At 45.0% G+C, this 26,804-nt stretch overlaps 1 protein-coding gene across 1 annotated transcript; it reads left to right on the top strand.

Annotated features, from left to right (window-relative positions):
* Positions 1-204: 204 nt before the first annotated feature.
* On the top strand, positions 205-25,984 carry si:ch73-63e15.2 (protein strawberry notch homolog 2). Its single transcript, XM_037249679.1, is given in 35 exon segments — positions 205-384; positions 6,972-7,196; positions 7,267-7,355; positions 9,215-9,344; positions 15,798-15,995; positions 16,099-16,185; positions 16,834-16,939; positions 17,017-17,138; positions 17,140-17,175; positions 17,254-17,387; positions 17,761-17,783; positions 17,786-17,821; positions 17,824-17,849; positions 17,937-18,080; positions 18,216-18,256; positions 18,258-18,331; positions 18,720-18,825; positions 18,992-19,145; positions 19,218-19,394; positions 19,643-19,740; positions 19,925-20,007; positions 20,087-20,463; positions 20,543-20,674; positions 20,830-20,965; positions 21,564-21,676; positions 22,501-22,572; positions 22,652-22,760; positions 22,847-22,918; positions 22,998-23,141; positions 23,226-23,320; positions 23,411-23,503; positions 23,567-23,698; positions 23,822-23,898; positions 24,045-24,235; positions 24,346-25,984. Coding segments are annotated over 34 exon segments (4,800 nt in total). The 5' UTR covers positions 205-384; positions 6,972-7,088; the 3' UTR covers positions 25,431-25,984.
* Positions 25,985-26,804: the final 820 nt, after the last annotated feature.

Here is a 26,804-nt window from a genome sequence, read left to right as displayed (position 1 = left end):
AAAAATGTGCCCAACCCCAAGCTGTTCTCTTGTTTTTTAATTAAACCCTTTTTTTAGTTTTATTTTAAAATATTTTGTATCAGTTGTATGTAGTTTACATTTTTACAGTATGAATGAATGAATGTATGTATGAATGAATTATTTGTACTTTATTTGACTTTTCCCCTCCCGGGCTGTTCCCAGTTTTGGCATCTTGACGTCACTGGCGGAAATATTTTTTCGCTATTCAAAATGGCACCCTCTCAATCAGGAAGTAGAGAAAACAAGTAGCGGCGAATAAGTTGGATAAAATTGCCCATTTTCCTCGATTTGACGTCGGCCGCGGCTCGACATCTGCCCGCGTGTTCGGAGGTCGGACTGGGACGAAGCTAAGACGACGAAGCGGTGAGTGGAATGCGAGAATATTCGTGAAAGCGCTGGCGACACATCGGCAGCTTTGCTATCAAGATGCGTTCTCGGCAGCATGTTATTGACATCAAGTTACGCCGGCTGGTTTATGGTTGGCCTGTGTTTAGGCGAATATGTTGTCTTTTGAAGCGTAGATGTATCACATGTGACGATACGTAGTCATATCGGTGTTATTACAAGGATGAATTGACATTCTTCGCGTTACTAGTGAGCCGACTGGGAGCTGTCGCGGTGTAATACGCTAGCTCCGCTTACTACGTAGGAACAGGAACGCATAACCCTGATTAGCTAAATAAATGCTATTTTTAGCATTTAGGTTTCTCTAGCGACTAATAATACCAAAATAAAAAGAAGAATAAATATATAACAATTCAAATTTTGTACATTATTAAGACTATAATCGTCGTTTTACTGCGTTAATCCTCGCAGTACACAAAACTAAGCTATGCTAACCAAGCTAGTCATTATCGCTGGTACGGCTTGTGGTATTCATATTTAAAACACACCATTCGACATTTTAAAGTCTCTAGTGTGGTAATCGTAAGCAAACATAAGCGACGAAACGCGTAGTCGTGAGTATTTGAGTATATTTTGGTGGCTGGTTTTGTCGTAGGGCAAGATAGCAGCGGTGATAGTGACACTGTAATGTGTAGCTTGAAATGCCTTTCCTTTGTGTGTGTGGAAACAGATGTGGCTCACTTCTCACATATGTCTTCATTTTCTCTTCACTACGACAACGATAGAGGGAAAGTGACTTTGACGGACTTGCAGTACATTTAGAAAGGTTTTCCGTCAGTTTACTGAGATATGGTGCTTTTCGAGTTGACCTCAAACATAGTTGGAGTCGTGAAATAAGTGGAGTACAGTTAACCCCTCGCTTTTCGCTGCTTTAGTAAGCAAGCCCTGAGGCGAATGGGGGGAAATTCGCGAAGAGTTGAAGCACCCCTTGCTTCGTATTGTAAACATAATGGCCAGTATAATATTCATGTTGGAAATATTAATAGTTTCTCTGTTGTTTTTGTTTGTTTGATTGTTTTTTCTGTCAACTGCGGCATTGGCCCAGTCGTGTGAAGGAAATTGCATCTTCATGCGTCATGGAGTCCTGACCTTGTTGTCCCTGTGTTGGTTGATTAAAAAAAAAAAAAAAAAAAGCCTTGACAGACAAAAATGATAGGCGGTTTTTCAACAAGAACTTTCTGCAAAATAATAAATATGGGTACCGATACCACGTACCGGTATCAGACAAATACCGACACGATATCGAGCCCGGAAGGCTGCCAATTCCGGTCACCGATGTAATTTCTCGGCGCCCTCTTGTGGCCGTTTTACTATTAGAACGTGAGTTGTTTGCATGGCTAACTTTTTTTCTAAATAAACAGCATCCATTTCAACCCTCTTAAATGCACATTAAGATGCGATTTCTGTACGTATATGTTCATACAGTAAGCCTTATATTAATTTTATAGAGTCGGTGCCATATTAGCGTGTTGCTACTAGAGGTGAAACAAGTCTAGCTGCTAATGTTAGTGGTTGATTCTTCAGTCTGTGCATCTTCATTATGTTTTGGGCTATTGTCCTTGTTGAGGCTGTTCTTTTTCGAATAGGTGTTTTATAAAAAAATTAAAAAAAAATCCAAATAAATTTGTTGTCACTTGTGCAAATTTTTGCAGCATTCTAATTTTCAAGTGAAATCCGGCGCACAAAAATAATTCGAAGGAAATACGTCTGTTTGTTTTGGATCTCATAATCTGTAGTGGGCTGATGTAGAAGAACAAAGATTCATAGTTCATGTTAGCCCATGCCCCCCTTTTGCCTTGTGTGATTCAGGCTTCATTCTCCTCCCCACGTCAACCGATTGTTAGCAGTGATAAATCTCATTGATGGCCTGTGGCTTGATAGAGGGAGGGTGAAACAAATGTGGAGCGTTATAAAACAGCAGTTGGAAAGGCAGCCTTTCTTTCCAGGAAACTCACAAGCAAGCAAGCGGATCATGGATTTCTTTTTTCTTCAAAGTGGTCTATGTGATGGCCTCGTAGAATTTCCTGATTAGCGTTCACCGTGTATCATTCAGGCCTTCCTGGGAACAAAAGTGTCCAGATCCTTCTGTGAAAGAAAACAATGAGTCATTCACAAAGGAAAGAATAGATTAATATGACATCTACATCGGTGGACGAGTGAACAGTGTCCTTCTATGCGATTGATGAGAATTTAGCATGCCTAAGTAACACACGGACAGACAGACAGACAGACATCTGTCAAAACCACTTATGATGATGTCTTACCCTGGAGAATTTTCACCCAACCCCCTCACTCCTGCTGTTAGTTCCTCCGGTGACGCAAAACAGAATAATGAGATTCTTTTGGGCTAATTAGTCCTGTCTGCGTTTGTACTGTGTCAAATTTGGATGACAGGATGCGATTCAGCACAAATTGACAATCCCGCGTTGATGTTTTGTAAATAAATAAACGCGGCAAGGAGACCAGCAAAGCGTGTCATGGCCGCCATCCAGTCAGCAGATCTCAATACGGTTCGTAGATACCTGCCTGCCCCGCTACATTTCGAGAGTCTTTTGAAAACATAATTGCAGCGCTCATATTGTACTGCTAGACACGCATTCCATAGCAGGGGATTAACGCTTTTGCTATGCTAATAGTGCTAAGAAGGAGGTCCTGGAAAAAAAAACACACAAGGCTGAAAGGTGTGAATAGAAGGTGGGGGAGCCACCCAACCTTCAATCAACGGCAAAGCCCGTGAGGGTGTTAGTGTCACACGGGATGAGAGGCAACAACCAGCGCTACACGCCTGAATCAACTCCAGGGGAACGGCAGGGATAAAAATAGCCTAATAATAGCTCAGCAGGCTCCATAGAGACAAATGGCTGGAGGTGGAGATATGAAGTAAAACTGAAAGTCTCTGATGAGACTTGAGCGGTCCTGCAATGACAAAATACCCGAAAGAAAACTGCGTTCATAATTTCACGTGTTCCACGCAAAGGGAAATTCCTATAATACGCAACAAATGCAAAATGCAATGAACGCTGACTCAAGTGAAAAAATGTAGGCCAGAGAATCTCCGCATACTTGTGCTGGCTTTTGACTCGCGTTAACACTTGACCAGCCTACATTTTCACACTGATTGCATTTCAAGCCACCAAAGATAACTGGCTTCACATGTGTGCATTTTGCAACCACGGAGTTGAGAACCTCATATTTCCCATTGCCAAAAGAATTGACACAAAAGCCTTCTATTAACTTTATAGGCAATGGATTATGTTTTCAAGTATCAAATGTGCTGAGTTTCTAATTTCAACCTCAGGGAAGAACAGCAAGCACTGGTGTTTATATTCCTGTTTTCCACAACGAAGTCACAAAAGGTCACATTTTGTATTGTCAAACCGTCATGTCGTTGCTAAACCTGTAAACGGACACATAACCACAGCGAGGCCAGCCTGTGTTTAACTTCTGGGCGTAACAAAACGAGAGCTAAGTGGCCGTGAATTGGATGCGTCTCCCTTCTGATCCAGCCGGTCTTTCATCTACATGTTGTGGGGCGCCATTGATCCCCTGCAAAGCATTATTTGCTTATCTCCGTCACCCTCCGTGTCTCTATTGACCCAACGGCTTCTTGGTTCACCTGCTCCTCAATTTTATTTACCGCGAGAGGTGAATTAAGAGCCCCGTTAAAGGGTCTGAATCACTGCAATTTCTCACTCCTTCCCGTGAGTTTGCAGGCACGGCGGTATCCATCACCCACCCCCGGCAGAAGAGCCACTTGCCGTAATTGACGACAATCGAACGGGGGATGGCGAGACATGCCCGCGCTCAATTATTCATTACGCACCGTGTGATGTGCTCATTTGTGGCCGGTACCAAACAGTAGAGTTTTTGACCCAAACTGCGACGGCTGTTCCGATTAATCGGACGTGCGCGCGTTTGGCTCGGAGGCAAATAGATGCCCAAGGTGTGGATGAATAATGTAGACTGTTTTTGCACGACCAGTGTTTTCCTGGGAAGTCACTGGTTCCTTTTATGAATATTTCATCACAGCGGCTAATGAATCGGGCGGGGTGGGCCCATCATAACCAGCTAACGGCCCTCTCGATGGCCCGCAGGAAGACAGCTGGGGCCCTGATAAATTCTAACCTGATTACCGCCGATGCTGACGGACATGCAGATTAGTGAAGAATGGCCAGCGTGTTTAGCAGTAAATACTTTATGTCAGTCAAGGGTCATTTTTGTCATCATCGCTTTCTCAAGTTCTCTATGGATCACACAAGAACCAGAGGCTCAGTTTTCACGCCATTGAATGTGTGTTACGACCAGGAGGAAGTGCTTGTGTGATTTGCGGCTTTGAACATCGAAGAACTCTGGCTCTTAATTTATCAGGAAACGACATGGAGCTTCGGGGAGCATTTCTCGCGGCTCTAATGTTAGCTGTGCTATCAGTTAAGGTGCGGTACCTCTTAATTACACACACACACGCACACACACACTGCTTCCTCGTGAGTATTCAGCGTGATTTGGCAGCTTAAGGAAGTCACACTTTCCTGGATGATCTCCATGCGCCCATTGACACACAACCGCATTTCCTCACCAAGCACACGTCAGATGCTATAAAGCCAACAGCATGCGTCGTGCGTTTTTGAAGTGGCATGGGCCATTTCTGCAAGTCTGTCAAATGCTCTCAAATGCGGCTGTGATTCATCTCAGCAATGCGTTTAGAACGATTTTTACAGCGGAGTTCATTTAAACTCGTGTCCCTGAACGCAGCTTAGATTTAGGCCACCCAGAGAGAGAGATGGGTGAGGGTGGGGGGAGACTCCGGAGAGGGTTGTACAGAAGAACTGTGGTTATAAACAGATTTGAAAGATAACACTTGGAAGTGGTTTCCGTCGTTTTGTTTAAAAATAACCGCACGGGGTCTAAAATGAATTGCTTGCTCGTTTTGAGGTGAATACTTCGTGTGTCCTCAATGGTTGCGTTTTGGTTATTAATGTTTTATTTGTGTTGGTTTATCCCGTCTGGCTCCAGCGCCCATCCTCCTACTGATAACACTCCATAGCACCTCCCTCTTCCTCTGTGCGTGAGAGCATTTGGAGGTTTATTGGATGAGAATACCTGGGAGCAGTCTTAAAACAATCAGTATTGATTATCCGGAGTGTGGTGAGCATATGGAAAGACGGCCATGGCGTAGAATTTACCACCACTTTGTTTACGTCGCAGCGAGTCAAGTTGAAACAGAAGAGCCAGTATTTCAACTGCTTTATACACAGTCCCCAGAGAAATCGGGCTTTTTGCTTCCCAAAGTGACCTCGTTTGCCGATTTTTCCACCAATTAGGGCAGGGGAAAAAAAAAACTTTTTTACTGGCAGTTTGCGCAAAGGCACAACGAGGATGCGTAATTAACAACCATTCATTTTGTAAAGGAAGCTCACTGTAGCTCAAATGCTAAAATCGGACAGGCACACTGAAAAAAAAAAAATATTGTTTAAAAAAAACAAAATTTTATATAACACACACACACTTGATTTTGGTTGCTCAGGTATGTTACCTTTTTTGGCCGATTCGAAGCAACATCAGCCTGAAAGTAAAATGGCCTCCTTGTGTGCACAGTGAACATATTGGGTCTCTCTCATATGCAAACACTCACACACGCACCAAGACAGACAAAGGCTCTCTTATTCCGACCCTCGTGAACTCTATTAGGCTTTATCACCCTAGCTTTGTCCCCAGCGAACAACACCCTGGCGTATGGCCCGGCAAAGCGGGGGCACACTGTTGCGAGAGCAAAGTAAGCTAGCAAGATTGGGGGAGGGCTTGATTAGGGTGACGGCGAGGGAGTGACACAAAATTTGTAGACTATAACGAAATTGGATTGATTTAGCTGTCAAACCCATTTGCGGCATGTTATTGCTGAGGGTCATGAAAAGAAGTCTGTTATGCTTCAGGCTGTTTCAAGAGGCGACAATTAACATACTCTAGAAAACTGCTCTGACTTTTGGCACGCTTAAGGCCAGAATTATTCAAAAGCTGCATGAGTTGATGCTTTTTGAGTTGGTGTATTTTAGTTGTTGAGCTTTCATTTTCTTTGTAGCTATCTATAGTGTCTATCCAGTCTAGATGAGTCACCAGCCAATATTGCATTCTCACTCACATTTATTTACACATACTGAGCATTGAGGGTGTTTACAAGATAAAGGTAAGAGGCTAAACCAGGTGAAGCTCGGTCATGCTTAGTTGAATTTCTGTCAAGATTATTTTGCCTTCCATAATGTTTTCTCTGGTTTGTTATTTTGTAATTTGAGGTGATCACAAGAAAATAACATTGAAATCACTGTTGTGCTTGAATGGCTCTGTCTACAAAAAGCTCATTTTCTCTGCTCTTTTGTCAGACACCAGTGTTTTTGATGAAACCAACTCATGTTCTGCTTATTACGAAAGAAAGGAAAAAAGATAGAATCACACTTTTTCTGGCGAAAGAAGACTGTCACAGAAGACAATATTCTGTGGATCTAACATGTCTGGAAATACAATATCAGGAACCTGCTTTTGTCTTTTTACAGGTCATGGAGAGTGTTTTTCCGTGAGAGAGGTACAATCTGGGACAGCGCCAGCAGCAGGGTTGGCAGTTTGGGCCATAGTAGAGGTCATCTCGTGGTCATGTGTGCAACTCCAGTTTGATGCCCACCCTCCCCTCAGCGCTGGCCATGGACGGGGAGAACTACCTGCATCCAGAAGGCCCTCAGCTGGACACCAGCTTGTTCGTTGTAACCCCCTCAAACATGGAGGTAAGAGTCTTCCTTTATTTTCGCCTCTTCATCTCCTCTTGTTTCTACATGTGAACTTTGTGTTTTTTAGAGTTCTCTCTTTGGCTCCCCTGGCTCCTGGAGGTCCTTCTCTCAGCAGGCCGGATACAGCGTGCACTGCCCTATGCAATCCGGAAACCAGTAAGTTGCTTGTTATTTTTTGCACCCTACAATAAAAAAAAAAAAAATGCTCCTCAAAACATTTTAAAATATGAAGAAAAAAAAAAAAGGTTTGCTGTGCGCTGGCCTTTAATATTATTGTATTTTTTCGAATATGCCGACAAGTCTATGCAAGCTGTTTGCTGGACCTTGGACAGCGCTGACCTAAATCAATCTGAATATCGTGTGAATGTTGTTGTTGCCGTGGCAACCGCTGTCACCCCTCCCCCCCAAGTGAAACATGGTTTCATTTCACACATAGATCTTGTAGATATAGTGAGTGAGTTGTTTGTGTTTACCACAAGCACAGTAAAAATAAAAAAAGTTCTTTTCACTTTTTGATCAGCAACCGCCAACCATTTAGATTTATTTCACTGACAGACGCACAAATCAACATTAATATCATAACGTCTGAGATTTAGTCTTATTTAGCCCCGCATTTTCGTCAATCCAGGTATAGCCGAAAGGCCAGAGGGAGGCGTCCAGGTTTTGCTTGAGACCGCCTTTAATCTGACAGTGTCTTTCGACTTTATGACCTCATAGCTGAATTAGAGGTTACTGTCAAAGGCTGTATGTAGCGTGAGCGCGACAGAGCCTGTGTACGTCGGGCTCCCTCCATGCGCATCACAACTCTGCTGAGAATGTGGAAGCGTCTTGTCTGGACAGGTGATTTGAAAGTAAGCCACACGCTGGAAGGCAAGGAAAGATATTTCTATTTATATGGCGCATTTAAAAGCATTTAAAAATAGCAACTAAAGACACTCCAAAACAAAAACAAAAAAATGACATCACCAAAAAAGAGAATTTCATCTTTTTAAGATTTCTTTTTCTTTGTGGTTCCAAACATGAACTTTTTGTCCAGTTTTTTTGTATACCAAACAAGTGTTTGTAAGAGCCGGGCGGGAGTCGGTCAAGGTATGCCGGATACTCTTTGTGCACTCGTTGACATCGCCTGTAGACAGACTCTACAGATGATAGCAGCATGTTGATAATGTGCCAGTTTCATATTTCATAATCGTGCTGTCTGAAAGGAAGAGATTTGTCACACTTGCATAATATCAGACGACACTAGATGTTCCGTTCCGTGATCCAGCAACCCAACCAGTTTAGCATGTCTGGCCATTTTAACGTGTGATAAAGTTTGTCTACGCATCATAAACTAAAATGTGAGGATCAAGTAAAATGTTTCAAGGGGATCTCTAATTTGGGAAAATGATTCCATTGATTTAATTGCATTAATTGCTTGAAAGGACAATTTGTGCGTTGCTTGATGTTGCTATGCAACATTTTTAGTCGGCACCGACATTTTTCACACTCAATGGCCACCGGCACGATATTTGACAGATTCTTTTTTTTAATTTTTTTTTTATCTTCTACTGTTTGGGTGTGTTAAAGCATCTAGCGATCTCTGACCTTTGCTTGAGGACACCGAGACAAATCCTGCAAATAGCTTTGGCAGAGCTTACTTAGTCCTACTGAGCTCTGGCATGTGATTGGTGGATACGCAAAGTGGTGGTGCGCTTCAACCTTTCTACCTGAACAAAGGTTTGCTTTTGGTTTCTTGGGTGTGTGCGTTGTTCACCTTTTTCAAAGCATGCAGACTCGTAATGATATAATGAGCCGCTCTCACGCATTGAAGTGGAATTCCTTTCAGTTTGTGGCTGGTTCGCAAGAGAGTGGTGATATAAGTGAACCCTCGACGGTTGACTTCCGAGTTGTTCTTATTTCTAAAGAAATGTTCACAGAGGAAGTAATGTCATGTGAATGATTCTGTTCCCAGAGGTTTTTTTTTTCTCTCTCAGAAAATGAAACGTGACCTCTTTCTCTCTCCACCTCTCCAGGCAATACCACTTGAACAGCAGCAGCGCTCCCGCCGCCACTACACCGGATGTGCACCTTGACATGTACTCTGCGTTCTCCGACATGGATTTCCCTTGCCTCAACCGGCCCAGAAATGGCGATTTCTCCCAGGTTGGTGAACGGCGAGGAGCTCAAAAATGTCACTCTCGCTTATCAGCGGGAGGAATCTCGGTCTTTCATCCTATTTTCCTCCCTCGTGTGAATTCGTTCACCTTTTCTAATGTACCGTAGAGACGTCTGATTAAAAGCCTTGTGTTGTCTAGACGTGTCCACACGTGTCATCACCGCGACACTGTCATTTGACATTCTGAAACTCAAGCACAGTTCAAGCTCAGAGTTGCGTCCATGAATTGTTTAAAAATTAAAAACATATCCCCCTCCCGCTTTAAGAAACCGGGAGCTCAATCATGGTTGACATCTAATTTCATATCTACTGATAAACATCAGTAGACCACTGTCTAATGTGATCTCATTTATGGACAGAGTGGCGGCTTGACAAGCTTTGATCGATACGCTGCCCTTGCACGATGGTGCCGTGCGACATTTTCACGTGCAACAGAATTTCTTGTACTTCCTTGGCACCAATTTCCATTTTACTCTTAGCCTGGGTGGGATTGCGCCATCTTGTGGGATTGCGCCATCTTGTGGGATGGCCGTGATGGTGGCAAGGCATTACAATTTGTGACTGGTAAACCGCAAGTACGTGGGCGTTCACGTCAGTGTAAAACGGGCAAATTCATTCATAAAATGTTTCCTGGACAACCAGGATCTTTATTAACGTTAACATGATTATTTAAAGTTCACCGCTGATAATAGAGGTTACACCCACATGCAAATATATGTTTGATGTGTGTCAAGAGAAGCCTGTTATGTGGAAGTGACAAGTTTTTTTAAATGTGGCCCTGGGCCTGATATTGGTTGTGTTTATCTTTTTTTTTTCTGTGCTCATGATTCATAGTTAAGGCTCTCTGGTGCCATTTTGCTTACTACAGGCGCACACACACACACACTCATCGGGCAGAGTATTCCCACTTATATGATGACACCATGGACAGGCGCCACTCTGTCTATGAGAGTCTTTTCTCCATTTCACTCGCACAAAGATGGATATTACAGTATATTATCCTGACGTGATATCATGGATTCCTGGAAGCTGGGGGTGCAAATGGACCCATTTGTCTCACCAGCAATGATGGAGGTTTTTTTTGTAATGTTTGGAGACAAGCCTGAAGGTGTTTTTGATCTGCTTGTGTAATTATTTTGTTTCTTGCCATGATGGACTTGAATTTGATTAAATGGAACGTCCTCAGGATAAAAAAAAAAGTGTGCAGGTTAAATATAGAGAAAAATGTTTTCATCAACAGGATATATCAAATTTGCCTCACCTTTTCAACCTGGTAATGAACGAGTTAAACTACAACCAGTTTTTCCCGTTAGGACAAATATACAAATAAACTGTGTATAAACTGCAGGTATTGTGTAAGGGAACATTTTAATGTGCTCAACTGTTGGAGCAGATTGAAAAGAGGTCAATTTTATTGTTTTGGATAATTGTATAATAGGGGGAATTATATTACCATCTGCCATCAGTAAAATACATTTTTGGGGAGTTATCACTTTTTGGGTTGATAATATTTTAAAGCCAAGATCTGTTGGTAAGGGTCGAGGTCTCGATAGCGACCCTTAACGGGAAAAACAAGTGTATGTATTTAGAACGGCAACCGGGCAGCGCATTAGTTTTCTAAATATAATAATCGTTCAAAAAGAAAAAAGATGGCAATTAAATATAGCAGTAACCGGTGGCGTGAGAGGAGTGGCCGGGTTCAGAGCGCAATTCTGTTTACACTACAAATGCGGTTGAGTTACACCATGTACAGTAAAATGGGTCTGACTGCCGGTAACTGTAGTCACTTACCAACAAAAGCATCATTTCCTGAAAGCTCCTCCTCCTCTCCTCCCTCCCTCTCCCCTCCTTTCCTCCACTCTCTCTCTCTCTCTCTCTCGCTCTCTCTCAGGCCACCTCTTTGAGGAACTATTAGTGCATAACCACCATGACTTATCATTTAGCGCCTATACCCTAGCGGCCTTGTTTTAGACCTGGGTGCTGCTCAGCTCATTCACAAGAGCGTCACCTCCAGAGAAGGCAGATGTGTTGCGTTCAACCAGAGAGGAGCCGTGAAAGGGCTGAGTGGGTCCTACTGGCTGGAAGGGAAGCCTCATGGATCTTGTAGTCAGGGCTTCAAGGTGAAGCAGGAGTGTGTCTTGAGTTTATTTGCGTGTGTCTAGACCCCCCCCCCCCCTCCCCTTCAAGCAAAGTCTGGACCCATGTCGCTCATGCAGTTCTGGACTAAATTGTATTCACAGCTGGGACGGCCACTCCCCAAGGTACGATTATTTGCTTTGCCTTGAATGACTCTTAAGCGGAGTTTTTCGATTTGTGGGTCAGAACCCAAAATGAGTGTTTTATCGGTAAAAGGCATTAATGGATCTTGAGTTGATCTGCGCTTGTGTGGAGACCAGTCCAGAGTGTCGTTGCCCAAAATCAGCTGGGATGGGTTCCAGCTCACCTTAAAAAAAAAGATTTGTTGATCTTTTGATTGGCTTTTGGATTCATGACTTCTTTGTTCATATTGGCACAAGAGACCTGCCGTTTCAAGAACATTTGAGATTCCATGAGGAACATTGTGGGCTGCTTTAATGTCTTCCGAATAGATAAGCACTTCAAAACTTTATTGTAACACGCTTGTTATTGAATCCAGTTTGAGCCTTGACTCAAGACTGACCCCCACATGTAGCCCAACGCTCGACTCATGACAAATGGCTACTTCTGTCCCGCATTCTATTCCCGGAAAAGCGAGAACCATTCAAAGTCGCCTGTTTGGTTTCCTTCTGCAATGTCAGCATTTTTGTCCTTGTATCATAAATACCCGGACTTGGCTTTGAGTAATATCTGCAGTACTTCATGCGAGTTTGTTAGGAGGAAAATTAGTAGGAAGCTAGGGACAGTCAGCTTCCTGGTTGTCTGGTTAAACGTCAACCGTGACCTTTGGCATGCCGCTTACTGGAAGTGAATAAGCAGCAAGGGATGAGTAGTGCACCAGTGGCACGTGTCATTGATAGCTTTTGTATACCTTTGTAGTCTGATAAATTGAGTAGTCATGACACCGCAAAATCTTTCGAATTATTATTTACTAATTACAACAGTTGATGCGCCTCGTTCAGCATAGCATCTGAGCAATTTTGGCTCTCCTGTCATGTGACCCCGAAGGTTTTTACACCCATGTGCTCAGTGATACTTTATTATTGATTTCCTTATTCACAAATGCTTGACAGGACACGTGGCGCCTTTTCCACATGAGATTTAAACTGAAAATAATGAAGACATGATGGCCTCCAGATGTACCCCATGAACTCACACAGACGCTATGGGCAAGTTGTGTTGACTGCTTGGGACAAGGGCAACAGCTGAGCACAAAATAACGGCCTTGTTTCAATCTCCCGAGCGCTCGGGTACGGTGATGTCATCGCCCGCAGTTGTCTGCTTCACTCAGACACCGTTTAGATATTGACACGCAGGGCCGGCCGGTGCTTACACTGCAAACAACAGCGACATCGTTCTCACCGACGCTTCAAGTATTTGCTCCTCTTCTTGCGTAGGAATCTGGCTGAAAGCCAAATCCAAATCAACAAAGCCCAAGGTGAGGTTTGGGGGATGGCAAAATGGGAAGACTTTGGAATGGTGACGTCGCTCGTTTTGAGTTTTCAGTCTTGGGCAAGCGAGCGAGTGTGCAGTGTGTAGGCGGGGGAAGCCCTGAACGTGGCCCGTCTTGTATGTGTTTTGAAATTCACCGCATTGTGGCCAGTGAACAAATACCAGAGTTGTTGCCGACTTGCATTTTCATCATAGCAGAAGTTATCCTAAAATCTAGCTGGCAGGAACGCAAATCTAATTTCCTCAGGGTGCCTCAACAAATGTATCTTTTGAATCTCCAAACACCAACCAATCTTCCGGTCCTCCCTCATTCAACTTGTGTCATCTTGTTTTGTTCTATTTAGATCCCTGCTTTGTTTACCCTGCATCACTTCGGGAAAGACCTGATATTTTTATTCTATTTTTTTTGTACAGAACTCAGCAAAGGTGAAATATGTACACAACGGTGTATTTGCTTCGGCTCGCATTCTTGTTGGACAGTGACAAATTGCTTTCAACACAACCGTAAAAAAAGAAGGGCGTGTCGGGTGTTAGATTTTGCTCTTGGCGTTCCCTTACACACGGGTGTCATTCCTACGAGATTACACAGACAGACCTTTGGCGAATAAATGGCGGGGCAGCATTGGGAGTTTAAAAACCGCCTCTCATGTCTCTCATACCGTTGTGTTGACATTTATCTAATCATCTCTTTGTTAATCCGGTTCACTGTGTGAAATATTCCACCTTTACTGGGGTCCGCGTGAAATAAAAACCAGTGTCTTCTGTTATGGCTACTTTGCAGAATCCCCGTGTGGAAAAAAAAAAATAATTTGGCTGCAGACATATGTTTATATGTCGACTTCCTTTTACGGTCGTGCTGGAACTTATCTTAAGGCTCATGTGATAAACTGTGACTTTGCTGTTTTTATATGGAGAGCAGCTGCAAAGCTTCATGACAGTCTCACATTATTGCATTTTTATGTCGCAGTGTGTCTGTCACGTTTGCTTTGTTATTATTATTATTTTTCCATGAACCACTGTGTCAAACAGATTGCTTCTTAGCAGTATGCGAACTCCCTCCTATCATTCATCCCAAGGCGCATGAGCGCTGTAATTTATCGCCTCTGCGTGCAGGACAGCATCTTGCTTGTCACATTAAGTTCATTTGATCAAAAGATTGCCCAAGCGGCGCTGAAGGGGGGAAGAGTGTGACTGCATTGGGAAACTGGGGCAAAAGTAAAAAGATGTGAAAGAGTACTTTTGTTGAACAGCACATGGGTGGAGAAATGACCAAAAAAAAAAAAAAAGCATGAGACTTCACATGCCCTTCTGTGAATATGTTCATCATCTCCTGGAAGACAATTTGGAAAGAGACACTTTGAAAAACATTCATGGTGCGTGGCTTGGGTTTTTTTTTTTCCGTTTGTTTTGTTAATGAAATTTGGATTTAAAAGAGAGTGAGGCAGGATTAGCGTTGCATGCGTTGGCTGTGTGCTGCCAAAGGAGCCAGATTAGCATCAGTGCAGTTGGAATTCAAGCCTTATCTCTGTGCGGCAGGGCCCGGTTTTAGGAATAGTAGATGAACCAGCTCTGAGTACACGTCTGCCGCGGGACAAGTAACACTGCTGCCTCTGTTCCACTCTGCTTGACAACTCGATTAGCATAGCGCTGAGCTCGGAGGTGTCTCGCTTAGCACCGGCCCGACGCGCTTTGCTCAAAACCCACATTTTACATTTTAGGGGAAATGTAAGATGAATTTCAAATGAGATTCAACTTTTTTTTTTTTTTTTTACATTGTAAATTGTTGTACTGCATATTTGGAAGTCAAACTGTATTTCGTGTGCAACCATTTATCAGCCCATGACTTTGACAGAAGACCCGCCTTTCAGTAAATGCGGCAGAGGTAAACAAAAGCCTTTTTCGCCGCTGTTTGGCAAAGAAAAAAAAAACTCATCCTGTTTTCCTCGATTAAAAATGACAATATGCTGCTTATCTGTGTGTTTCCACCATGGTGCCTCTGCAAATGGGAAGGGTGGGTCCTTTGTTTCTGGCCTTCTTTACTCATCTGTCGCAGCCAGAACCAGCTCAGGGTGTGAAATAGAATAATAAAGACTCACAACAGACGCTACAAAGTTACACGTATCTCCCCCGCCCAGTCCTCCCCCTTTCTTAAACATTCACCCTCCATCCCACTTTTAAGGCAGCCAATCAGAGACCCATCCAGATAGCCTGTTTTTCATGTCTGATCTTGCCCGCGAGAAGTGACTGTACTCACACAAAAAGAGTCCAAGCTTGCTTCCACGCGACCCTCCGCAAGTCACTAACATCAGAGCACAAAAATAACACCCAGGCCTCATTCCCACACCATGCGGTCATGTTTATACCCACAGCCCCCAGCATCTTGTCCTCTTTCACCGGTCAGACATGTTCGGCGGAACTGCGGCGTAATGCGCGGTGATAATTAGTCTGGCATATTGTTGAAAAGGAGTCACGATGATATCCTGAGGCTTCTTGGACTGTGGAGACCACCCTCGTAATCGCAATGAAAAGTAGGACACGAGTTCACTGCAAGCATAACCTTTTAAGAAGCTGCTTGCATGAAAGAAAGATCTCTAATTAACTATGCGGGCAATGTTTTATTATTTTCTGTAAAAGCTGTAATATAGGAAATTAAATTCGGGTAAAACTGCCGTTTGCAGCACGTGATGCCCAAAGTCAAATTGTGACAGATGCATTTTCGTATTGTATCAAGAAAAATAATCATTCATGCGACAGTAAAAAAAAAAATTAACGAAAACGACATTTTAGACAGAAAAAAAAACCTCATCCCTGAAATCAAAGTGGAACTCAATGCTCCTCTTCTCCACCCACAGGATCTGTCCTGCATCGATGACATCTCCACCAATTCCCTGTTCTCCTCTCCGGCCGACTCACTGTCCGAGTATGCCGACGCCCAGTCCTTCATTAGCACCGATCACCTGGACACGGTGCCCACGCTCTGGGACATCAACACGAGTACCACCACCACCAACAACGGCGCCGCCACTACACCAGCGCAGAACCAGCTGGAGGTCAGTACACACACACACAATGTGTGACCTTTTTTTTTTTCCTTTCCCCCCTTTTCATCTGTTTCCCCATCCATTTGTGTTTATTGAATGTTTTTGTTGACAGCTTAAAGGCTCCAGCAGGTTTCAGGGCTTGGCCAGTTTGGATGATATAACCGCTATAATCAGCGTGCCACCTTTAGGAGGATTTCAGGTAGCCGCATCAATTTGAGTAACACGCTCGCTCTGTCTCTCTCTCTTTGTGCACCTCCATGAGTGGTTCGCTCTCAAATGTGCACCCATGCAGATTAAGTCTCGGTTGTAGCATAAGTGGTTGGACTTGAGCTCAACATTGCCACAGATGCTCATTCGTTGTGATTTGTAGCATTCTGCATTATCACGGATGATGTAAGCGTTGCATCCTATTTGCAACTACGCTGAGACAGCCAACTACAAAGCAGTATTGAGGCCACATTAGAAGAGAAAAATGATCATTTATTTTCTTAATTTGTGTTTTTCTGTGTGATACAATGTATACAGTTTTATTTTCATTGTGTCCCGATTACCTTCCCTACCCACCTATATATACTGCATCTTCCGTCATCTGTTTCTTTTTTAAATTACAATGTAGTGTCATACTGTTGATAGAGTTTAACTGCCATCATTTTGATTGTCAAAGATGTTTATACTTCCTGCTCTTAGCCGCTTAACTCTTATTTCCATTGCTGCATTGTCATTTGTGTTCCTTAATTGTGTTGCCTGGCTACTAACATTCCTCTTGCCAACATCACCTCGGGAGAATTCGGAACTGCACACGAGCGGCGCTTACGGCTCTGTTAAATGTTGTCTTTGGTATTGCCAGACTCAGAGAGCCCAATCACCCCCGGAGGAAGAGGAGGAAGCAGAGGAAGAGGATTCAGAGGAACTGGGCCATGTCGACACGTATGCTGAGTACAGACCTTCCAAATGTAGGTCACTAGATACCATGGCAAAATGTGGGCCCGTTCAGACAACTTCATTTTATTTTCCCCTTTCTCCTCGTCAGCCACGATCGGAATTTCCCATCCCGACATAGTGGTGGAGACCAACACTCTGTCCAGCGTCCCTCCTCCGGACATCACATATACTCTATCTATACCCAGGTCGCCATTAACAGCGGCCTGCTCTCCGCCTGCAGCTAGAAGCCATCATCTACGCTTGTCAGGTAACACAGAGGCATCTCCCGCCTTTCATTCCCTTTCACGGCAATGAGTGACCCGGTCTCTCTCGTTTGCACGGCCAGCAACACGAGGTCATCCTACAGAACAACCAACGGGCAGGCTTCCTGATTGGAGATGGCGCCGGCGTGGGAAAGGGACGTACTGTTGCGGGAATCATCCTGGAAAACTACCTTAAGGGAAGAAAAAAATCACTATGGTGAGTTAGCACTTCCTGGACTCAATACGTTTTTGGAAAAAGGTATTTATTTGTCTTAAGCGGGTGAAATGCTTTTTTTCAAGGACTGTCTCAATTTGTCATGTCAATTTTTATTTTTCCGAGGCTGCAGTTTGCTTGCAGCAAATTCTCAAAGATGAGCAGTGACTCAGTATAATGCCATCTTAATTGTAGCCTGTGCGTGCAGCGCGGGCCCGACCGGATGTGAACTCACCACTGTGAGCCAGCCCCAGATTTCGGTCGGCCGCCCTAAAATTCATACGCACGGCCAACATCACCTGATTTGCATGCGCTTCTACTCGTTCTGTCCAGCTGCGTACGCCGAATGACTAATCCTACTGTTCTCTGCCCGCAGGTTCAGCATATCCAATGACCTGAAATTGATGCAGAGCGAGATCTCAAAGACATCGATCCCCGACTATTCCCGTGCACGCCTTAAACAAAGTGAGTGCAGGTGTTGACCAAGAAGGCCGTGCTTTCTAAGCGCTCGTGCGAAACGGAGCAAAGTCACACCGGGTGACTGTGTTGCAGATTAAGTATGGAGACACAGCTACCTCAGAAGGAGTCCTCTTTGCGACCTACTCTGCGCTGATTGGCGAGAGCCAGGCGGGTGGGCAGCACCGCACGCGGATTAAACAGATCCTGGACTGGTGCAAGCCGGATTTCGACGGAGTTGTATCCTTTCATTTTCCCAATGACGCACATATTCCTCCTCCACTTCCAGTGTGCTTTGAACACACACACACACACACACACACACACAGAGTTCTCTGTGTTGTTTGCCCTTGACCTGAATTCTCCTCCTCACAGATTATTTTTGACGAATGCCACAAAGCCAAGAATGCCACGTCACAAAGATGGGCAGGCGGTGCTTGATCTGCAGAACAAGCTGCCACGGGCCAGAGTGGTGTATGCCAGTGCCACAGGTACATAAACGGACTGGCCAAACAGTGGAACTGTCACATCCCAGTGTTTGTCATTTCAAAACAAATGTTGCCATAACTTAAGTGGACAGCGTGGTGTCCTAGCGGTTAGTACGTGTGTGTCACAGTTATGAGGTTTGTGGTCGGAATGCTGACTTGGTATCGAAATGAACATTCGTGATAGTAATATTGAAAAGTAAACAATAGCGTCAAGTATGTGGACATCACACTGTACATGTATTTGATATTGAATTGTATCAGCCAGATTTCACAAAAGGCAAAAATATATTGTGACTTAGGAGATACATTTTCCTGAAAGTGTGACCCTTTCTCAGACTTTTGAATTGGGATGATCCCTGAGGTACAACTCAACACCCTTTTTGTCGCCTAGGTGCCTCTGAGCCAAAGAACATGATCTACATGAGCCGCCTGGGTATCTGGGGTGAGGGCACGCCTTTCAGGGCCTTTGACGACTTCCTGCACGCCATCGAGAAAAGGTTTGCGGTGTCTGATGTTTTCAGATGACTCACAAATCATGCGGGTTTCCTGTTCTTGTAAAATAACATCTATTTCCTCATATCGTAGCCAAGGCGGGGATTTTTTTTTTATTCCGTCAATCGTGCCCAGTCAATTTGTTGAGATATATTTGCTATGTGTAAACAGAGGCGTGGGCGCCATGGAGATTGTCGCCATGGATATGAAGGTGAGCGGGATGTACATAGCCAGGCAGTTGAGCTTCTCAGGGGTGTCTTTCCGCATTGAAGAGATCGGACTGGACAGCGACTTTAAGCTGGTCTACAATAAAGCCGCCAAATTGGTGAGCGTCGCAACCCAACATCGAAGAACGCATTTGCCTTTTAACTTAACGCTGTTTCTTTTTTTTTTTTAGTGGGCAGAGGCACTGCAGGTCTTCATGCGCGCCGCCGACGAGCTGGGCCTGGTCAGCAGGAAGTCCCTGTGGGGCCAGTTCTGGTCGTCTCACCAGCGCTTTTTCAAATACCTCTGTATAGCTGCCAAGGTCCGCTGCCTGGTGGAGTTGGCCAAGAAAGAGCTGGAGGCAGGAAAGGTCAGCACAAATCACTGGAACGCAGAGTCAGCAAGTTTGCGCTCTGTGTGGAAATAACCAGACGGAAATTCAGACAGGGGAGAAATTGCACATAATGGCGCTGGTCATTATAACAACAAAAAATCTCATTTTTGTCTGCATATTTCTCTCATTTGGCTTCTTTACACGTTCCAAAAAACATTGCACGTTAGGTTCTTCTATATGAGACAATTGTTTAAAATGTTTGCTCATACCTCTTTGTTACACAGTGCATCGTCATTGGCCTGCATTCTACCGGGGAGTCGCGCACCAGAGAGGTTCTGGACGAGATGATGGGTCACCTTGACCGATTTGTCTCCGCCGCAGAGTGAGTGAGCCCCATAAGCTTTGGAATTTATCCACGTTTTTGTCTGTGTTTGAGATTCACCAACTTCGCACCCCCTTGGGCAAATTTAGCATATGTTCATCTACCTGCCAGTACCTGACAAGCACGTAATGAATCTTGAGCTGCTTTGTTTAGCCCCTAACAGGCTTCACTGTCTTGCCTTCAGGGGAGTATTCCAGTCTCTTGTTACCAAACATTTCCCTTCTGAGAAGCAGAGGAGAGAGAAGGCACCGGGGAATAAGAGAAAACGTAGGCCCACATTTGTCTACTGTTTTGTTGTAGCCATTTAGTCTCTGGACATCATCTTAACCGCTCATGTCATCTTCAGGCAAGCCTCGAGGTCGCCATCCTAAGGTACCCAAGCACACGGTGGACAGCGTCGGCATCATAAGCATCAATAGCGACGACAGCAGCACCGACTCTGACGGCATGGACACCGATTCCAACTCGTCTCCGGACTCGCTGCTGGACAACGATGATGTCATTTTTGTCAACCACACCAGCTGCCACACTGGTGTGTGGTTTTGTTTTGGTTTTTGCTGTTGTTGATATGGTCTGACATTCCTCTCATGTGGATTTCCAGTCAGGATAGAGGAGATGAAGCAGGGTCTCCTCAATAAGATTGCACAACTGGGAAAAGAACTACCTCTCAACACCCTGGACGAGCTTATTGATAAGTTTGGAGGGCCTGATAAAGTCTCTGAGGTGCGAGCCTGAAGCATGCAACAACTTTACAATTAATTAGCATGTTTAATTATTATTTTTTTTAATCATTGTCAAACAGATGACCGGGCGTAAGGGTCGTGTGGTGCGACGTCCTGAAGGTATCGTCCGTTACGAGTCACGCGCTGAGCAGGGTCTCACCATTGACCACATCAACATCAAGGAGAAAGACCGCTTCATGAGTGGAGAGAAGGTCGGTTTTATTTGTGCTTATTATTGGAATTTTAGCTTCTGTGGGTACTGCTGTTTTGGTTATCAAATGGACTCTTTTTCATCCATGAGCAAATATAGAATGAGAAAGCTTTTTTTTCTTCACACAATGCAATTCAAGTCTTTCTCTCCCCCTAGCTGGTGGCCATCATCTCCGAAGCAGCCAGCTCTGGAATTTCCCTGCAGGCGGACAAGAGGATAAAAAACCAGCGGCGGCGAGTCCACATGACATTGGAGCTACCTTGGAGCGCAGACAGGGCCATTCAGCAGTTTGGTGAGTCCAAGTTTGGATCAGTTGTGGGCACAACCGGGCTCTGCTGCATGAGGCGGTTGCATTTGTGTTGGCTAAAACAATTCAAGATAAATGCTTTTATTCATCTCACGCGGTGGGACTGTTCATTTTTCATTGGACTGTTTATTATGGACACTAAGTTGTATTCAATTATTCAGACAGAAGAACTGCCTGCTCGGTCCATTGTGCACAATTGTATGTCGTGGAGTCTCTAATGGATTTATTGTTTGCAGCCATTGTGCTAACAGCTCAATTCATTATTTCCATTAGCAGTGCTTGTCTGGCTTTGAGCATAAATGACTGTGTGCGCATGTATATTACGTACATATGCATGATGAGCCTTGTGTTGAAAACCTGGCGCCAGAAAACATCAATAAAGCAGATGGTCTTGGTTTAAAACAGGGATGGAGACCATATGGCTTTTGTCCATGCAGTTCTAAAAACAAGTAAAACCTTGGAAGAACCGCCATTAAAAGCCCACAAATGATCAGAAGTTACATAATATGTTAAAACAATCAGAATAATAATACATTTAGAAAAGTGCGGGCACTAAAATGATTATTTTAATTGTATTTTTCAGGCCGTACCCATCGGTCCAATCAAGTGACAGCTCCGGAGTACATCTTCCTCATCTCGGAGCTTGCCGGCGAGAGACGTTTCGCCTCCATCGTTGCAAAGAGACTGGAAAGCCTGGTAAATAATCCGCCTGTGTGTAACGTTTGTAACGTTATAAACTCAGCTGTGTCAATGCGCAACAATTGGGATATGAAATTGGATCGCTCTGGGTTCAAATCAGGCATCTAACAAATGTGAAGGTCAGATTTTAATCAGACTTTCTGTATAAATGACAAGCCAAGGGTCACTTTCCATGATGCACTTGAGCGACAAGCCATTTATTTCCAGAGTGACACAGCATAACAGAAAAAGACACAAGGGGGGTGGGCTGGTGGGGATGTCCATTCCAGGAAGCCACAGCTGTGTTTGCCAAGCGTGTTCGGTAAATCCGTCGTTCCCTGTGCTCAGCTTATGAAATGTACACTCACCCACTTGAAGTGTGCAACCAACCACCTTTGCGCCCTTGCCGACTCCAGATGAGCAGCGAAAAGATCCATCCACTGGTTTTGTCAACCATCTTTCACAACCGTCACCTCCTGCACAGTAGAAATTAAAGTGAGATGGGAAAAGCACATTAGAGATCTTCATCTTCAATATTATGAACATTATTCAAACAAAAGAAAAATGCTCTGTGGCCGTATAGCGACTTAAAACAACAATTTCGAGCCACTATCAAAACACTCATAAATGTCACAAGATGTAAACCGCAAACTAATATGACCCAATAAAAATATATTCCCGGTAATTCTGTTTAATAAAAGTTGTGACCTCACTTCAAACTGCAGCCTGGGATCATCGTGTGCTGTTCTTGTACTCCAGGATCACGTTGGTCTTCCTGTAATTTGGTTGATGATGCTAATGCGTGCAAAAAAAAAAAAAGTTAACGCTCATCCTCTTTGCAGGGTGCGTTAACACATGGAGACAGACGGGCGACTGAAACCAGAGACTTAAGCAAGTACAACTTTGAGAACAAGGTAGGCGCAGAGGCAACTTTTATTTGTCATGCCGGCAACGACGACACAACACGGCTCAATTTGTGCTCCTTCTTTGCAGTATGGTACTAAGGCTCTGGATAAAATCACCAAAGCAATTTTGGGCCACATAGAGAACAAGGTGCCCGTGCCTAAAGATTACCCCGGAGGTGACGCCATGTTCTTCAGAGGTAGGTACTCAGTACTCGTCAACATTCAAGAGTGCTCAAAGCTCAACGTGTTGAAATTTTTTATTTTTTTTTTCCCTTTACGCCAGATATGAAACATGGAATGATGGATGTGGGCATCTTCTGTCGGGAGTCTCGCTTTGGCATCAATACGGAGAAAGGTCAGCGGTGTGCAATTGCTCAAGGAGGTCATTCGTTTGGCAACTTTTAGATTGATTTGTTTTTTAATTTGAATTCCAGATTGCAGCGTTACCAAATTCCTAAACCGAATCTTGGGGCTGGAGGTCCACAAGCAGAACCATCTCTTCCAGTATTTCACAGAAAACTTTGACTACCTAATAGAAAAAGACAAGAAAGAGGGCAAATATGACATGGGCATCTTAGGTATGTATTTTAGGTTCATTATTGAAACTACCAAAAAAAAAAAAGCCTTATTCTCATTTTGGTTGTCTTTTGGGTGGCCAACAGATTTGGCTCCAGGTAACGATGAGATTTATGAGGAGAAGCAGGAAATCTTTATGACAGTGGGGAACCCTCAGGATGGCCAGGTGGTTCTTTACCAGGTAGGACCGACATTGTCATTGCGGATGTGTGCTTATTCTTCATCTGGTGTTTCCTGGAGGTGACAAGTTGTTTTCTTTGTGCCTCCACAGATCAGTGTGGACAGAGGTATGCCTTGGGATGAAGCCAGCAACAGGTTTCTCAGTCTCACTGGTGCTGACGAGGGCTTCTACATGTCCCGGAAGGTGAGTCTGCATATCGTAAAAGAAGTTGGCCAGAAAAATTGACCCCTCCTTGTTGGTTTCCAGCCTCGAGGTAACCAGCCTTGCGTGTTGCTCGCTGAGCAAGGGAGAGGCAAGAACTTTATTGTTTACAAGCCCAACATCGGCAAGCAGACTCATCCTGAAAGCCTTGAAAACCTGCAGCAACGCTATCGGAAGGTGTGTTTGATTTTCATGTTTATATCGACACGGGAACAACAAGATGATCATGACACAGCGAGGGGTGGACAGGCCGTGATTGCCGTGGGTGTCCTGACAATATGGTTGGCTTGTCTTCCTCAGGTGACTCCAGAGGAGGCCAAGGACTGCTGGGAGAGTCGGTTCAGCTTCTCCTTGAAGAAGTGTAGCCATGCCAACTGGTAACTAGGAACACACACACACACAACACTTTGTTGCACTCTCACCCGATTTGTAAACAACAACAATGCAAGCTGCTGTTTGGCGTTTGAAATTCAAAGGTCAGAGCGAGCGGCTTGACAGTTGCGTGTACGTGGCCTCTCCGCAGGAATGGCAAATGCAAGAAAGTGGAGGAAGGCCAGGAGTGCTTCCAGGGTATGCGTCTGCGCCAGTACCACATGCTGTGCGGCGCTCTGCTGCGCGTTTGGAAGCGCGTGTCCGACGTGGTGTCCGACATCACCAACTCCAACATCCTGCAGATTGTTCGCCTCAAGACCAAGCAGCACAACAAGCAAGTTGGTGAGTGCGAGTTACAAGATATAGTCAGTGTCCAAGAGCGTGATTCGATGAGCTGCTGAGCTCTCGTTAACCCAAACGAGCTTGAACTAACCGAACCCTCACTGTCCCAGGCATCAAGATCCCAGAGAACTGCGTGGCCCGGGTGCGCGAAGAGCTTATGCTCATGGACGAGGAGGTAAAGCGGAGGCGCAAGGAGCGCGAGAAGCAAGCCATGGAGCAGCGTCTGGCCGAGGAGCGCATGCGCAAGATGGAGCAGGACAACAAGCACCTGCTGGCAAATCTGTTCAGCCAGAAAGCCATGCCCACCCAGTCACTGGCCCATTCGCTGGTTCACGGTCAACTCCTCAAGCAGAAACTGAACCCGCTGCAGAAGACGCAAGTGGCGGGCATGTCTCAGCTGCAGAGGATGCAGGCTGTCTTGCAGCAGCAGCAGCAGCAGCACCCACAGGGTCAGGCTCTGCTGTCTTTACCCCCAAACCCCCAAGTGACTGCGAGCGGCTGGCCCGGCAAGTCGGCCGCCTCCAAGCAGGCGGCGGCGCGCAACGCGGTCGTCCACGGCTCCAACTTCTCCCAGTTTTACCGTCATTCCTTCTTACCCTCCTTCCCGCAGCCCCTTCATATCCACCAGACAGCACGCATGTCTTCCCAGAAGGGCCAGGAAGAGGTGCTGGACCTGACCGTCAGCTCACCGTCGCCCTCACCGGACAGCACCGAGGTCGGGCCGGCTCTGGACGGTCTGACGGGTCCGGCCGCGCCGTTCGCCGACGACTTTAACTTGGAGTCGCTCATCTCGCAGATGGCCACTCAGCTACCGCCGGCGCCGCCTCCTCCGCCTCTGAACCACAACCACCTGAGAAACAACCACCAGGACTTGCTGGACCTTTTCGACCTGCCCCTCTCGCCGCCGATGCCCACGCAGAAAGCCAGCCCTTCGTCCTCCGCGTCGTCCAGCTCCTCTTCCACATCCTCCCTCGTCCAAAGCTCGCTTTTTTCCAACCCCCCGTCCTCGTGCTCTTCCTCGCAGTTCCCTCCCCATCGCTTCCCCAACTTTCTCCTGCCCCAGTCGGACTCGCTCCCCCTGCCCAACGGCCACTGCAGCTCGGGCGCTCTGGACGTGCGCGAGGCTCTGAACAGCATGCTCCAGGCGGCGGGGCCCGACCGCAAGTCCGTCATTCACTACCGCCAGCAAGACTGACGCTTTAACGTCCCCACTCGTTTTTTGTGTGTGTAAGCAGATTTTTAGCACGCATTCCTCCGCTGCTGTCCGGGGACCTTCCAGTCAACATCACTGCCTGTCCTGCTCACAGTCTTCTCTCAAACCACCTCTAGCCAGCGCCTGCTCCCAATTTGGGATTCCCGCACCCCCAACGTGCGTCCTCCTCCACGGCAGCTGAAACGCAAACTTGACTTTAGGGAACTCTTCTGGAGCTGTCGAAACAAAACAAAAGTCCTTTAACTGATTCGACGCTGGAATCTTTTTTTGTTATTATTGCTTTATTCAAGCGAGGCGCTAGGTGGCAACAAACTGGAAGATACAAGAGGAAGAAATCAAAGCTGACAAAACCGTGAAATGCCTCCTTTTGATCCGTTTGCTCTCCCCCAAACGACACGACGTGCTCCCTTTCTTTCCTTTTGTTTGTTTGTTTGTTTGTTTGTGTTTGAGGAAAGAGGAGAGGGAAAGCAGCAGTCTGCAAACAGTGCCTTTCTGAGAATCTATAAATGCAGTCTTTAAAAACAAAAACAAAAAAATCCATGTAGCCTAATGTATAGATTTGTATTTTAATTTAAATATGGTATATTTGTATTTAACCTTTTTCGTCCCTTCGTGTTACACTATGCTGGTGGTGGGTTCCAAGGGGAGGCCTCCGTGAAGCCTCAACTCTGTGTGTGTGTGTGTGTGTGTGTGTGTGTGTGTGTGTGTGTGTGTGTGTGTGTGTGTGTGTGTGTGTGTGTGTGTGTGTGTGTGTGTGTATTTGTGTGTGTGTGTATTTGTGTGTGTGTGTCTGCGTGTGCGTGGCTTGCAACAACACCAACAAGCATAGTGAGCAGACGGTATCCAAAAAATATCACTTTTTTTTTTTTTTAATTGACGACACAGAGAGATTTGACTCCTGGTATGATTTGATTTTAAATTTCTCAGGAAAGTCTCAAGTGCTTTTGGTCTTGTTGTATAATTCCATTTGTACACATGTGTTAGTGTCAGTCAGTTTGGGTCATTAAGTATTCAGAAATGTGTTTTTGGTTATCTCAAAAGAAAACAAAACATTCGATGGGAAATGAAAGCTAAAATCTTCCTGTTTCCAAATGCAGACTTGCCACACATAATTTGTTCTTGCATTGCAAATTATTGTCGTTCGTGTCTGGACAGTTGCCGCCTCTATGCTGTTTATAGAGCGAGGCTTAATAAAAAAAAAAGAAAAAAAAAAGGCTTGATGTCAAAAAACTGATCTGAATTTTCAAAAAGTCAATTTTCTGACATTAACCAGCTGTTTTAGTCAGACTTGACCCTGACTTTGCCACCTCTCATTTTTGTCAGTGCTCCAATTGTGGCTATTCCTGATTTATTCAA

The sequence above is a fragment of the Syngnathus acus genome, chromosome 4 (genome assembly GCF_901709675.1).
Source record: "Syngnathus acus chromosome 4, fSynAcu1.2, whole genome shotgun sequence".
In the NCBI taxonomy this organism is placed as follows: Eukaryota; Metazoa; Chordata; class Actinopteri; order Syngnathiformes; family Syngnathidae; genus Syngnathus; species Syngnathus acus.
The sequence above is the reverse complement of the archived record's forward strand: the minus strand, read 5'-3'. Positions and strand labels throughout refer to the sequence as shown.